The sequence below is a fragment of the Primulina eburnea genome, chromosome 8 (assembly GCF_022965805.1).
Source record: "Primulina eburnea isolate SZY01 chromosome 8, ASM2296580v1, whole genome shotgun sequence".
In the NCBI taxonomy this organism is placed as follows: domain Eukaryota; kingdom Viridiplantae; phylum Streptophyta; class Magnoliopsida; order Lamiales; family Gesneriaceae; genus Primulina; species Primulina eburnea.
In genome coordinates, this window is record NC_133108.1 from 41315661 (window position 1) to 41331357 (window position 15697).

General features: G+C 31.4%; 2 protein-coding genes across 2 annotated transcripts; one reads left to right on the plus strand and one right to left on the minus strand.

Moving 5' to 3' along the window:
* Positions 1 to 396: 396 nt before the first annotated feature.
* LOC140839827 (polyubiquitin-like) lies at positions 397 to 2920 on the plus strand. Its single transcript, XM_073206785.1, has 2 exons — positions 397 to 594; positions 1332 to 2920. Exon 2 carries the CDS (start codon positions 1332 to 1334, stop codon positions 2709 to 2711), a length of 1380 nt encoding a protein of 459 aa, XP_073062886.1. The 5' UTR covers positions 397 to 594; the 3' UTR covers positions 2712 to 2920.
* Positions 2921 to 8375: 5455 nt separating this feature from the next.
* On the minus strand, positions 8376 to 8831 carry LOC140839283 (protein S40-4-like). Its single transcript, XM_073205922.1, has one exon. The coding sequence runs from the start codon at positions 8829 to 8831 to the stop codon at positions 8376 to 8378; it is 456 nt and encodes a 151-aa protein (XP_073062023.1).
* Positions 8832 to 15697: the final 6866 nt, after the last annotated feature.

Consider the following 15697-nt stretch of genomic DNA (forward strand, 5'->3'; position numbering starts at 1 on the left):
GTTTTACTTCGTATTGCTAACTTATAAATAAGTAGGATGAATATTTAAAATTTAACATATTATTTTATTATAAACAATAAAACGAATAAAATTTATAAATTTCAAGTTCATCTCCTCAAATGCACTCTAAATAAGACATCAAATTCGAATCAAATAACTAGTTAAAAATTCCCCTGCCACCCATGTGATATGTAAAATCTATTGCATTAGATATAAATATTAAAAGTAGATTTTTTGAAATACGGTTTCACGGATCTATATTTATGAAAAGAAATTATGACTAAAAAAATAAGTATTTCATTGATTCTAGATTGGTCGAGAACGTTCGTTTGAACATTATCACGGGTCTTTTGCCTTAGCTTCCAATTAATGGAAATTAATTTATTTTCCAAAAATATATTTTTAGGGTTTGACTAAGTAGCCGAAGCCCAAGCGTGTCGGTTTCATTAGCCGACCCAATCCCCTCTCTTTATAAGCTCTTAGGTCACCCCTATTTTCTTCATTCCATTTCGTGTTCGATTTCTTGTTGCGAAACGATTACCAAAATATTTCAATCTCTCCCAGAACTCTTCCCCTGAATCAGTTTCTTGAAAGGTAAATTCTTTATTCTGGTGTTTTTTTATCTGGCAATTTGTATCTGTGGCCCATCGTGTTTTCAATGTCTGTTGTTTCTATGACCTTTATCGAATTCGTTGATTTTGAAATTATTCGATCTTTTATTTTTGTATTCTATTGTGAATCGTGTCTTTTTTTCGCTTTTGATTCGGGAATTTTGGATTTCTTGCTTTTCGTCCATTCGTGAGGGCTAGGGTTGTGGATCGGTAATATGTTGACGTGTCTTTGTTCTTTAATCGGAATTGTTGAATTTGATTTCAGTAGCTGATCTCTTCCCGATAATTTGAAGATTCATTGTTGTCCTTTCCCTTAATTACGACTAATTATTGTATTTTTTATTCTTATTGTATTTGAAATCCTGACAATTCAAAGGTTTCGTTTTTTGCATTTAGTTTCTTCGGTCTTATTTTGGATCATTAGTTCATGTTTTGGGGTATATGTTTATAAAAATTTGGTTTCTTGGCGGTCTTTGAAATTCTATTTTGACTGAAATGTATTGGCATATTGATAAAAAAAAAATATTTAAGGAATTAAGATTTAGACCATCTAGTTAATTTGCTCATTTTTTCCGGAATTTTGTTTCAATTGGAATTTTTTGCTGCAATTTGATTGATGATAATTTGGTGCTCAGCTGCTTGTGTGGGATGATCATTTTTTCCAATTATTTGTGTTTGTTTGCAAAATACTCATGGCTTAATGCCTCCTTTTACTTTCAGATGCAAATCTTTGTTAAGACCCTCACCGGCAAGACTATCACTCTCGAGGTCGAGAGTTCTGACACCATTGACAATGTTAAGGCGAAGATTCAGGATAAAGAAGGAATTCCTCCTGATCAGCAGAGGCTAATCTTCGCCGGGAAGCAGCTCGAGGATGGACGAACTCTAGCCGATTACAACATCCAGAAGGAGTCCACCCTGCACCTCGTTCTCCGTCTCCGTGGTGGAATGCAGATTTTTGTTAAGACACTGACGGGAAAGACCATCACTCTCGAAGTCGAGAGTTCTGATACCATAGACAACGTCAAGGCAAAGATCCAGGACAAGGAAGGTATCCCACCTGACCAGCAGAGACTGATCTTTGCTGGGAAGCAGCTTGAAGATGGACGAACTCTAGCAGATTACAACATCCAAAAGGAATCCACCCTCCACCTTGTTCTCCGTCTCCGTGGTGGAATGCAGATTTTCGTTAAGACTCTCACAGGAAAGACCATCACACTAGAGGTTGAAAGTTCTGATACCATAGACAACGTTAAGGCAAAGATCCAGGACAAGGAAGGTATCCCACCTGATCAGCAGAGATTGATCTTTGCTGGGAAGCAGCTCGAAGATGGCCGAACCCTTGCTGATTACAATATTCAGAAAGAATCGACTCTGCATCTTGTGCTTCGGTTGAGAGGGGGCATGCAGATATTTGTTAAGACCTTGACCGGGAAGACCATTACATTAGAGGTTGAGAGCTCAGATACAATTGATAATGTCAAGGCAAAAATTCAAGATAAGGAAGGTATCCCTCCAGATCAGCAACGTTTGATATTTGCTGGCAAGCAGCTTGAGGATGGCAGGACGCTTGCAGATTATAACATTCAAAAGGAGTCGACTCTCCATCTAGTGTTGAGACTAAGAGGCGGGATGCAGATATTTGTCAAAACCTTGACTGGGAAAACCATTACGTTAGAGGTGGAAACTTCCGACACAATAGACAACGTCAAAACCAAGATTCAGGACAAAGAAGGCATTCCTCCGGACCAGCAGCGTCTGATATTTGCCGGCAAACAGCTCGAAGATGGGAGAACACTCGCAGATTATAACATCCAGAAGGAGTCAACGCTCCATCTGGTCTTGCGTTTGAGGGGTGGAATGCAGATTTTCGTCAAGACTTTAACTGGGAAAACGATCACGTTGGAGGTTGAGAGCTCAGATACTATCGATAATGTGAAAGCTAAGATTCAAGACAAAGAAGGTATCCCACCAGATCAGCAGAGGCTCATTTTTGCTGGCAAGCAGCTCGAGGATGGTCGCACGCTTGCTGATTACAACATTCAAAAGGAGTCCACTCTCCACCTGGTGCTTCGGCTCCGAGGTGGTGGTGACATTTGAAGTACACTATTATGATCTGTTCAGTTTTATGACGATTTGGGTGTGATTCTGTGATACCGAATACGCGTACACACACAATTTGGCTTTACTCAGTTTGGTTGCAAATATACTTCTGATTTTCTTATTGTTGGCTTTTTGCGGCAAACTAATTTGTTCGTTAAAGACATGTTTTTTTATGCATTTTATTAGTTACGAATGCAGTTTGATTATCTGAAAGTATGCGGGCAGACCGGGTTGGATTGGGGTGAAGAGGTAGAGAGGATCGTGCTCAAGCAAAAATTATAATATTCGTTTAATATATGAAAATTGAAAATAAGTTGAATATGTAATATAGGAAACAATAAAAATTCAAAAAATAAAGTACTGCACACATGTACCAAAAGGAAAACTTGTAACCAAAAATTGTTTTCTCAATGTTTTGTTTTATTTTTGCTTGCTGATTTTCTATAATATAATTCCAACAAATAATATTTTAAATTCATGGAAAATGTCAAATTGCATCAATGTTTTGTTCGCTATAATTGTTTTTTAACTTGTCTGCTTTTGAAATTATGTAACTATTTTGTTGAAATTATGAATTTAATAATAATTGGATTTTTGGAGGCAAAACAAACAAAAACGTAAACTACTAACCGTTGCAAGAAATTTGATATATTAATATTAAAATTACACATGAAACAAACAAAATTAATATCGGAGGTTTGAAACATTTATGGATGTACTTATTATGTTAAAAATTCTAATACTTCGAAATATAGTGTCTAATATATTAAGACAAAAACTTGTGTGAGACGGTCTCACGGGTCATATTTGTGAGACGGATCTCTTATTTGGGTCATCCATGAAAAAATATTACTTTTTATGCTAAGAGTATTACATTTTATTGTGAATATCGGTAGGGTTGACCCGTCTCACAGATTAAGATCCGTGAGACGGTTTCACATGAGACTCACTCACATATTAATATGAATACAGTTGGATGAAACGTATACAATAGGCCAGTAGTTATAGCTGCAATGTGCAACTTTATTTTCTGATACTCACAACAATATAAAGTGCATTTACTCGGATATTAATGGGTCTGACTGTTAAACTCATAATTCTGGATAAATGCATATATATCTACTCTTTTCAATCAATCAAATGAAACAAAATCAACAGATTGACACACGAGAACGTTATAAGATGGCAACCATCATAATGTCACTTCACTCATAAGTCATACCCAACAAATACTCTCGATCCATACTTCGTCTTCTGTTAGAGAAAAACTATGTAAAATTCACTTGTTTGTGAGTAATTAAAGTGTCAGATTATTTTGTACTCTTAATTATATATCTGTACACCGAAGTACGCTTTCTCACCTCCTACCCAGCAATGCTCATCCATTCTCCACACATGAAATTTCATCAGTTTTATTTAAATTAAGCAATTAAACATAAATTTTCACGGGCTGTCGAAATTAAAACTCAAAATTTTGAGGGACAAAATCATGTTTTTAGGTATAGTTCAAAATATAAAAAAAAAAAAAAAAGAATTTAATTAAACATCTGTAGATGACAGTATTTGTCGGCTTCTTGGGGTCTCCGCCAGTGAAATCTAACCAATTAAAATCATCGAAAGGATATATACCAATATAAATTGTGGATGTGATCACTTGACGCCCCTTGTTTCTTAATTAAAAGTCATTAAAAGCAATTTTGGTGTTAATTGTGACCATTCAGATGAAATAAATGTCCCCAATCTCCATTATTTGGTGACGTGAGAACATCGTGACGAGATAATCAATAAAAATAATTTGCTGAAAAAATAAACCCTTCTTTAGTGAATGCAAGATTTTCAAGTTTTTTCATACTCCTTTCTCATCTGCCTCGTTCAATTATTTATACTAGCAACATGTAGAATCGAACACTTATTGTTCTACTAAAATCTATAACCAACGATATAACTCAAATGTTTTAAATATACAACAGTTAAAGTACTATGTGTGGACTGTTATCTGAAAATGTATAATTTGATGTGGATACTTAAGAGTGTTTTTTTTTTTTTGAAATCCAAAATAAGGGTCGCAAGATTTATTAATAACTAGTTACTCTGTACACGTGATGCGTGTGTGTACATGTTTTTTTATTATATCATGGACTAACGTGAAATTTGACAAATTATGGAAGGATTGATATTTGAATTGTTGAAATAAAAATGAAAATGCGTGTTGAAAACAAAAAAAAATTTGTAATATTATTATCATATAAATGTAAAGTTAGAAGCAAAAGTTTGTGTTCTACCTAGGTGTCATGTCCTCGACTTTAATAATATAGAATAGATAAGAGAAGTAACTATCTACAAAAAATTAGAAAATGGAAACTAAAAGAAAAAATTAGCACTTGTTTACTTGGGATATTGGATCTTAATCAATAGCACATAAACAAAATGAATATTATATGATTAAATCTCTTACGAAACGATATCACATATAAAATATCTGTAGGACAAGTTGACAATGTTCCTATTTAGAGTACAAAAAATAATAATTTGACTGGAAAAATAATATTTTTCATGAATGAGGTTATATATGATACAAGATATCACAAAATTGGTGTAAATGTCTCACATGATTCTGCGAATACACAGGCTAGAACAAAAGATAACACAAGCAAAAGTGAGTTTGATTATCTAAAATTTGCATTAAATATTCTCAACTATCTATCTTAGAAGAAGTATATAATAAATAAAAAATTATTTGACCCGAAAAGGGGCCTATGACTAGAAGCCAACCACGTTTGTCTAGCTTATAGATTTTCTTATCTATAATATATATATATAATATATATATATATATATATATAATAATATATTTTTGATATCTCACCCTACTGCACACCTTTGTGAGAAACTCAGACACAGAAGCTTCTAAAACCAAGATTTGGTTTTATATATATATATATATATATATATATATATATATATATATATATATATATATATATATATATATATATATATATAGCCATAAGCCCATATATTACAAAATAAGAAAAAAAAAGTAAAAAAACTCTTTTCACAGTTTAGGCGTGGAAATTGGAATTCCTCTCCAATTATCAACCTCCTTCGATCTTTTTCAGGTATCTCCTTGAAGTAAAAAAACTCTCTCACAGCCCCTTGTTCTTTTTTTTCCCCCAATTTTCTCCTTCTTTCTTATACTCTTTTTACCCGTGACTTTTAAATTCTTGTCACTTGTCAAATATTTTTCTATTAATTTAATTAATCTTTTTTAAGCATAATTCTTCTTGATTCTTGCTAGGTTTCGAGTTTAGATTATTTGTGGTTGATTGATTTATGTTTTTCCCAAGATTTTGGTAGTTTCTAGTGTTTTTGAATATGAGTTTGGTCTATTCTGGGTTCAAAATTAAAAACTTGCAATAAATTAATTGTATACTTTTATGAAATCTTATCACCATGAATTATCAGTTTAGTGTTTTTGATGTTTGATTACTCAAAAGATAAACAAAATTGTTTTTTTTTTCAATCTTTTAATTTAAATGAAGAGTATTCTTTTAGGTGAAATAAAATGACGTTTATAGGTTTTTTATTTATAGATGAATCAAAATGTAAAAAAGAAGCATTACTGATTATTTCATCCAAAAAGACAATGAGCAGTTATCAAAAACTTCAAATGATCCTCTTCCGTCAAGTTCAAGATCTACATTGAAAACCAAAAAACTCAAACTTACCCTCTTTTGGCGTAAGTTGTATTTTTTTTTTTGTTATGCGTACTCTATTATATAATTAATATTTGAACTTTTGAAAAATATTTATCCAGATTTGATGATTATATTGCGAAAATTGTGGTTTGTACTTAATTTTTATTTCATGTGGAAAATATTGTATTGGTTTCTAGATTAATTTTTTTATTTTCTAGCCCCCCATATTTTGAAATTCTGGCTACGCCCCTGGTCACTCACTCATTGGATGTGATGAAATATAGAAAAATTGCACATCCAATGGGTGAGTGACACCTCATCGGTGCTCACAAAGGTGTGCACGGTAAGTGTGCAGGATATCAAAAGTATATATATATATATATATATATATATATATATATATATATATATTGCAGCTACAAGATAAAACTAATACTTATCCCACTCCAACAAATTAAAATATTACCACCAATACAACAAACTATGGATGGGGAAGGAATAAATAAACTTCAGAAGAAAAGTTCAGCCTAAACTCAACTCTACAAATGTAAAAACGCAACACGTGACAACGAGAAAATGTAAAATTTGAGACGACAAAGATAACATAGACATGTTACATATCTACTACAATGTTATATTAAGATAAAAGATCTTCTAAATTATCATCGATAAATCGAAAAATACACCTAGTTGTTCATCGCCATTTTGATTAGTACATTCTCTAATTATTGAAGTTAACGTTGTCCAAATGCATTGAGAAAACATGGAAATTGAGATGGATGTGTTCATTAATTCAGGTATCATGCAACTATTTTAAATAATATGATTATGAATTCGTGGATGGATAGAAAGATAGATATAGATTACATACATGTGAGGTCGTTTCATGAGGCGATGTTTGGCATATTATATATATATACTACAAAATCATTGCTGGGAGGACAGGCGTAAGCACAGAATTGATTGTTATCCAAACAAAAACAAAAGGTGTTGTGGACCAATCACAAATGGAGTTTTACTTGTTTTCAGTTGTCCCATTCTTTTCTTACCTACCAATTAATTAATTTAGCCATTCCAATCCCATTATTTTTACACCATCTGGGAAAATCACATTGGTTCTTTTGTTGATTATTTGTTTCCCTTTCAAAAAAAATATTCAAATTATAAATATGAATTCTAAATTATGAAAATATTTCCTATATAGATATGTTTGAATTTTTTTTTTTTGATATTTTTGATCTTCTACTTTGACAAAGTGATGATATAACTTACGGGTTAGTCTTATGTGAGACCGTCTCACGAGTCATAATCCGTGAGACGAGTCGATCCTACCCATATTCACAATAAAAAGTAATATTCTTAGCAAAAAAAGTTATACTTTTTCATGTGTGACCCAAATAAGAGATCCGTCTTACAAATACAACCGTGAGACCGTCTCACGTAAGTTTTTACCATAACCTAGATATTGCAATGCCGCTTGGATAATTTCTTTTTACATTTAATAGTTTCTTAAGTTATTGTATTATTTTACAGAAAAAAATGGAGCATAAAGTTCAATAAAAAAATTCTAAAATAGTGGGATTTCTATTTTTACCCGAAAGTTAATCCAGAATATGAATGTGCTAAATGTGATAATATTCCAGTAAAAGATAATAAATTCTCGACTTCACTTGTGCTACATCTACTATATCTTGACTTTGCTTTGTTTCGAGTCATACAAAATTAATTTTTCTTTTCTATATTTTCGATCTTATAATTTTGAAGGGTTAGAGATCAAATTACATATCACGATTATAATTATAACCCTCTTTCTCAAATTAATTTTTTTTTTCAAGAAGGAAAAAAATAATAATCAAGAGGATTAATTGATATTGGCCAAAAAATGCCCAAGATTAATAAATTGAACTACGGTGGTTTACATATCAATCTCGTGTTATCTGCAACGCGATTTTGGCAGTAATCGCTAATCTTCAAAACCAGTCTGCTTCCAAATCGCATTTCTGACCCTTCTCAAATCCCTCCCCTTGAGCGTCCTCCCAACTCCTTCATGCACCGAGAACGAAGCGACTCTGGTTCTAGCCAGATACTCGTGAGGAGGAAATCTGAAATTTCCATCTTCATCATCTTCCTCCGCGTCTCCGTAGCCACCTACGGAGTCTCCGGCGCGTTCCCTGTACTCTCCGCGGAGGATTTTTGACCAGTCCGGGATGTTGACCGGCAGAGACTTCGCGCCGGATTCCCGATCGTCGACGTTGGCGATCTTTCTGGATGGCTTCCGCAGCTGGCGCGGGTTGGCGAAGCTGACCTTCTTGGTTTCGGGGAGAGTGTTGATGATTTCGGTGGCGTGCCAGACCTCGGCTTCGTCGAATTCGAACTGATCGCCGCCGCGGAGGTAGCTGTTGGTTCTGGTGGGTTCCATGGAAATGTTGGTGGGAAAGGGAAATGGTAGATTGGAATAAGTTAGCAAGTTTTGGAGGGTGAATCATGGGGTATATATAGTGTGAGTAATGGATAAGCGTTGGGTTTCATCTTTTACTATTCATTCTTTTGTTGCTGCTTTACTGCCATGTCTACTTTGAATTTAAATATAAAATATTATATTTTATATTTATCTCGAATAAATATTATACTACAAAGCTTTTTCATTTCACCCATTTTTTAATTTTTTTATAAAGTATATTATCCTTTTGACACATGGTTCGTTTACATATATTAGATATTACAGTAAGTTATAGTTTTAATTATATTAAGCTTTAGTGTAACTTGTGATTATGTTGGAATAATATTTTACATAAAATATTATGTATGGGTTTTGATTTGATTATATTTTTTATTATTATTTTTAAGGTATGGTAAGGAAATTAAACACTTTATTACATATTTCGAAGATCAAAAGTAATTTATCCAAACATCTCAGATTTAATAATATAATAGTATGGATAAGTATAATAAAAGGATCCTTGGAAGCTAAATATAATTATTATAGAAATTTATCACTTAATAATATATATATATATAGTATATATATATATATATACTATATATATATATATATATATATATATATATATATATATATATATATATATATATATATAAGATTACATACTATTATTTGATATAGGATATATATATTTATATATATATATATTATATATTTGCTATTTCGGTCAATAAGTTTTTTTCTAATACATAAAATTTAAAACTCATCGTTTTAGTACTTGAGTAGGTCTTTTCACTTTTGTGAGACATTCTCACGAATCTTTATCTATGAGACGGGTCAACTCTATCGATATTCACAATAAAAAGTACTAATACTCTTAGCATAAAAAGTAATATTTTTCATGAATGATTCAAATAAAAAATTTGTCTCACAAAATACGACATGTGAAATTGTCTCACATAAGTTTTTGTCTTAGTACTGCTAAATTGTTGTAGATGTGAATACGCGATTTTGGTTAGAAAATTTAAGTACAATTTTATATTTAAAAAGATGAAATATAGTCAAAGTTAAATTTATACTTTTAAAGAGAACACGCCTAACATTTATTGCAAATATTTGTTTTTTTTTTGGGTTTTTATATAAGGGGCATGACTTGTATGTGCGGACATTTGCATGCAGAAATTTTTTAAAACAACATAATTTTACAGTAAAATATGTTAATAAATAGTTAAAATATCATGGTATACGTAAAAAAAATAATTAAAATTTTATCCACATAAAATGAAATGTTTATATTTTAGTATATTTTTTTTTTGAGTATTCAAGTGATGTGGTTGAATGGCTGAACCATTCCATGTTCCCTTCCAGCTCAAACAACGGTGGCTTCCAATTTTTTCTTTGTACTCATAAATAAATATACATATAATCTATTAAAAAATATATATATTGACCCAATCATGCATACCATATTGATAAGTGGATAAAGTCATGCCCTTTTTGTAGAAAACACCCATGAATTCATTATCTCTACTGAATTAATGCTTTCATATTTATTTCGAAAATATTTAATAAATATTTTTATTGAACATTTCATATAATATAATTTTTGTTACTATTGATTGCGACACAGCTCACGAATAACAAAATTACTTTTCATTAAAATAAATAGATCGAATCGACATATTTTCCTGATATAAACGTCTTAAAAGATGACTAATTATCGTTAATATAGTTGGATTGTTGTTGGATACAAGGCTCGAGATTATCCATGGACGTTATCGTGGACCAATCAAATATAATTACATCATGAATTCGTTACTGTGTTGCAATAAAAAATATATATCTCATATAATTTGTTTAATATATGGATATAAAAAATATTAAATAATTGGAATAGTGAAGACGATCTATTATAATTGACTCCGAAAACTGAAATTTTATTTTGTGACAAACATGATATTTCCAAGTCCTATCAACTATATTTTATAATAGTAGAATCCCTCGTGTGTATGATAATGGGGACACGTCAGAGGCAAAGATTTTCGATGGCTTGTACGAATTTAACGTAGTTTCTTTCTTGTCGCGACTCTCAAGCTTACCAAGTGTCAAATTATCAAACCTACTCACTTTCCCCACACGTTTCTTTAACTTTGTTAAATCAATGCGATCGATCGATCCCTAGATGTAAAAAGAATAACGACTTTGTCATGGCACGGTAGCTAGGGAATCGTAAAATTTTATTATAAAAATAAAGTAAATAACCATATATATATTTCTGTATTATGGATAAAAATATATAAAAAAAGGAAAATTCTTTTATATATATATATATTTATATATATATATATATAGATATATTTGCAATAGATCGATAAAATGAGCCCTATTATTAATTTTGGTGGAAAGTCAAACTTAAAAAGGATGCTATTTTCTACAAAATTAAAGAAAGTGTAGCATATTGCCACTTCAAGTTGATTAATGGTGGACATAAGCGTTTTGCATGTGTAACATTGCATATTTGTACGATTAGGTAAAGACTAAAAGTGTTTGAAATTATATCAGCCCTTCTTTTTCTTTTATATGAAAATGAAAGCATAAACCCCCAAAATACATTTCATCAACTCTTGAAATTTTGTTTTGTTTCGCAAGATCATCAGCAACATCATCTTAAGTAGTGATAAATAATATATGTATATATATATTAGGTCTCTTATGAGACGGTCTCACGAATCTTTATCTGAAACAGGTAAAATTACTTCAATAAAAGTAGCATCTTAGATATAATATTTTTTATGGATACCCAATAAGATATCTGTCTCATAATCGATCTGTAATATAATCTAATCAAACATTTTACCTAAGTTTATATATTCCTCGTTTGACTATAATTTTTGCTTATATGTATAGCTAGTTTGATCCATGTATAAATTACTTATTATTATTTATAGATTATATATATACAATAGATTCCATTACTATAATATATATATATTATATATATATATAAATTATTATATATATCTATATGGGGAGGTTGTTGCGATATGTTTAATTTATATTGTATAATTGACGCAATTTGTAGTGCTTACGCTTGCCCTCTAGTTAATAATGTACTTAGAGTCCCGAGGAAGGTCTCAATTATTGAGAGATCATACTTTACAAGATTAAATAATCCGTGGAGCGTGAGGGAATCACGACTCACATGCAATTCCTTTATTAATATTAATATTAATATAAGAAGCATCTAGACAATACAATATAATTTAATCTTACAAAAAGTTGAATTATTTTAATCATCTAGAGCTTCTATTTTTTAACCTAAAAATTTCGTTTATATGTTAACTCGAGTACGATTATGTATGTATGTAGAAACAAAATTACTGGCTAGAATTGATCCATTACTGGAAAAACGTCAACTCTTGTATATTTCTAAACAAATGAGAAATATTGGCGTCTAAGTATGCGATAATATATCATAAAAACTTAATATGAGATGGTCTCACTGGATCAATTTTGTAGACGAATATATTCTATTTGGATCATTCATAAAAAAATATTACTTTTAATATGTGCAGAGTTGACTAATCTTACGAATAAAGATCTTTACAAAAGTGGGTCGACTTATTGGTGAGTATCATATCAAAATTATTATATATATAAACCGAGGAAATTATTCTTGCACCACCAAGTGACTAACAACCACAATATAGTAATCTCCTTATAAATACACCACCTAAAGCCATTTGAGCATAAAATAAACGTTTTATTTCAGTTTTAACTAGAGTCGTGTAACTGGAAAAAACTTTAAATTCGTGAATTTTAGTACGTACACAGCACTAATTTTCGGATAATCACTTATCAAAAGGCGCACTTATCCAGTTCTCCATTCACATTTATTTATAATCAATAAAACTGTTTATTCATTACTCAATCAGCGTAATTGAATATTTTGATCTTAAAGCTAAAAATGAAGTACTGAATTAAGAAGGAAAGAAGATATTTTTGATAATGAATCAAAACTTTAAACTTGTCCCATTTAAATTATTGTATGCGATGTGGAAATGACAATAATTGTTTGGAGTTAAGACTCAAGACGGTATTTGCATGCTCATTTGCTCTATAAATGACGCGTTTGAAAGGAATATAATTTATTTCTTAATTTATGTATTTTTCATTTTTGATAGTATTGTGTTTATTATTATTGTTTAAATAAATTTATTTTCTAAAAGATTGTTGCTGCGTGTGTAGAGAGAAGTCGATATTAAAGACGATGCAGGAGAGCAAACACGAATATTTACGTCAAAGAGAGCTCGAGTCAAGACATATTGAAGTGTTTCCGTGAAGTGTGGAAGTTAGTCATTCACAATATCTAATCCATGTATTGATTAGAGTGTTGTTTATCAAGAAGAATTTTGGCTTCAAAAGCGCTGCATCCGTACTTTTATTAATTTAGTTTGATAAATATTTTGGTTGCATTTTACTCCTCACTTTGTTAAGCGAGTTTGATTTTCTTTATTCACTAGTATTAGTTTTGTAAATTGACAAGATTTTCTAGTAAATTTTTGTCTTGAGGTACCACACAAATGAATAATTCTTTGTACTTTTTTTTATCTGCGTTAAAGTTTTGTACGTTGAAATATTCCGTTGTATGTTGTGCTAGATGTTACAACACCACATACAACACTTAACTCTGAAGTACACAACCACTGTATTACAAAATACTTTTATGCTATACAACCACCTTTCAGTGACAACCATATCCCAAAATACGACGATTTGCCTCTTATTGTAACATTCTTACGATCCACTCACCCCTTCTATTGGGGCGAATATGATCTACCCATGCACTCGCAATTCAGTGGCCCTAGCAGCTAATTGCGACTCGGTTTCGGTATCAGTCATGGGGATGGTGCTACTACGTAGAAATCTCATTGTTGATAGAATTGGTTGAATTAGGAAGTTTGGTTGATTACTTCTTTTTATTTTCGAAAACTTATATAATAATATATAGTTTTATCTTATTTAATTTTATCCACGCTGGATGATCTTAGGATGTCCAGCTTATTTATTTTATCCACCAACTTGTTATTCAATCAAATCGAGTAGGTTTCGTTGACCTTTACGTATGAGACGTGTCAACCATTCACATATTTAGCATGAAGTTGACTTGTGAGACCGTCTCACAAGAGTTCCGTGAATCAAATTTGATTGAGAGAAATCAAGTATATTAAACTTAATACATCAAATGATAAATTTTTATATTTTTGTTTCATCCAGCGTTTGATTACTCAAATTTTTCTATAATTAAATTTTGTTTGTTAAAAAAACGACTCTGCTTTTTTAGCAATTGATGCTGTTGGGCATGACTAAAATGTTTTTGTGACATCTGAGGCATAATAGGAAATTTGGACCGTTCATTATTTTTTATGGGACCTCGGTTTTGTTTTTTTTGTCAAATTTGTTGACTTTAGAGACGCACGCTTTTGACTTTTAATAAATATGATCTCAGTTTAGTCAAGATCAAAATAATAATTGAAGTGGCGAAACGAAGCGGCGGAAACACGACTTCACACAAAAGTTCTAAGAAATAATGGTTGAGGTGGAAAAAATAATACAATAGGTCTCTTGTGAGACGATCTCACGAATCTTTATCTGTGAGACGGATCAACCATACCGATATTCTCAATAAAAAGTAATAATCTTAGTATAAAAAGTAAAATTTTTCATGGATGACCCAAATAAGAGATCCGTCTCACAAAATACGACTCGTGAGACTGTCTCACACAATTTTTTGCCAAAATAATATGGATATAATAACTAGAGTAATGATTAAATTTAAATTTTACTGAAAAAATATTTATGCACAAAAATATTAAATAAATAATTTTAAAAACAATTTGGGCCAGTTTTATCGGTTTGACTTGCTTAGATACTCATTCATTATTATTTTCATGGATAATACTAGTTTTTGAATTCGGTATTTTTTTTATACACGGTGAAATTATATTTATTGAAATAATATTACTTTAATTTATATAGTGCGGTTTGGATACCCGTCGATCTTGATCCAACCCGAACCCCACACATCCCAGAGCCCATCTATTAAATTGGTCTCGGCCCATATGCAGTACAATTAAGTAAAGGCCTATATGAGCTTTACTTGAATTTAAATGGATCGGCTAAATGAACGATGTGTTCAAGCATGGCTTCCTTGGCTTTGATTCCCATACCTTGCTCATTCTTGTTTACCAAATTGCATAAACTCGAACCGACGTGAGATATCTTAACAGAAACAAAAAAAAAATGACAAAACAAGGGTTGTGGAGAGGGAGTTTGTAAAAAGGTGAGGAGGATCGATGCGTGAACAATATACGTTTTATTTTGAACGAATAGCGAGATAGATATCCAATGTTTGAACTTTGACAACTAGGTCTAGCTTTATTTTCAAACCACGAGAGAAAAACTGAACATGATAAGGGAGGACAATGAAATCAGCTAGAGCAGCAAGGTAAGACAATCATATATTCTTATTTGAACTATGATGGCATCAGCTTCACGAGCTTTTCTATTTCCTTGGCTATTTGTTTTCCGATAGTTGGTCTACACCTGCAAACATTGTTGCCCCCTACAAGTAGAAAGCCTCGAATGAGAAGGATTTGGCTTTGCAAGTATTAGGTAATTTATTACAATGTCTTACTCCAGGTTGAGTAAAGAAAACAGAGAACTGCCTTTTCTCCCAATTTTGTGCACTCTCTGGATGGTTTTTTAATTTTAGGCCAAAAATTATGTATTTAATATCACCCTAAATGTTAAAAATAACAGTTTATTGAAGAAAAAGAACA

What these genes read in the sequence shown, in the direction of transcription:
- LOC140839827 (XM_073206785.1), top strand. Translation starts at nt 1,332, where the DNA reads ATGCAAATCTTTGTTAAGACCCTCACCGGCAAGACTATCACTCTCGAG.
- LOC140839283 (XM_073205922.1), bottom strand. Translation starts at nt 8,831, where the DNA reads ATGGAACCCACCAGAACCAACAGCTACCTCCGCGGCGGCGATCAGTTC.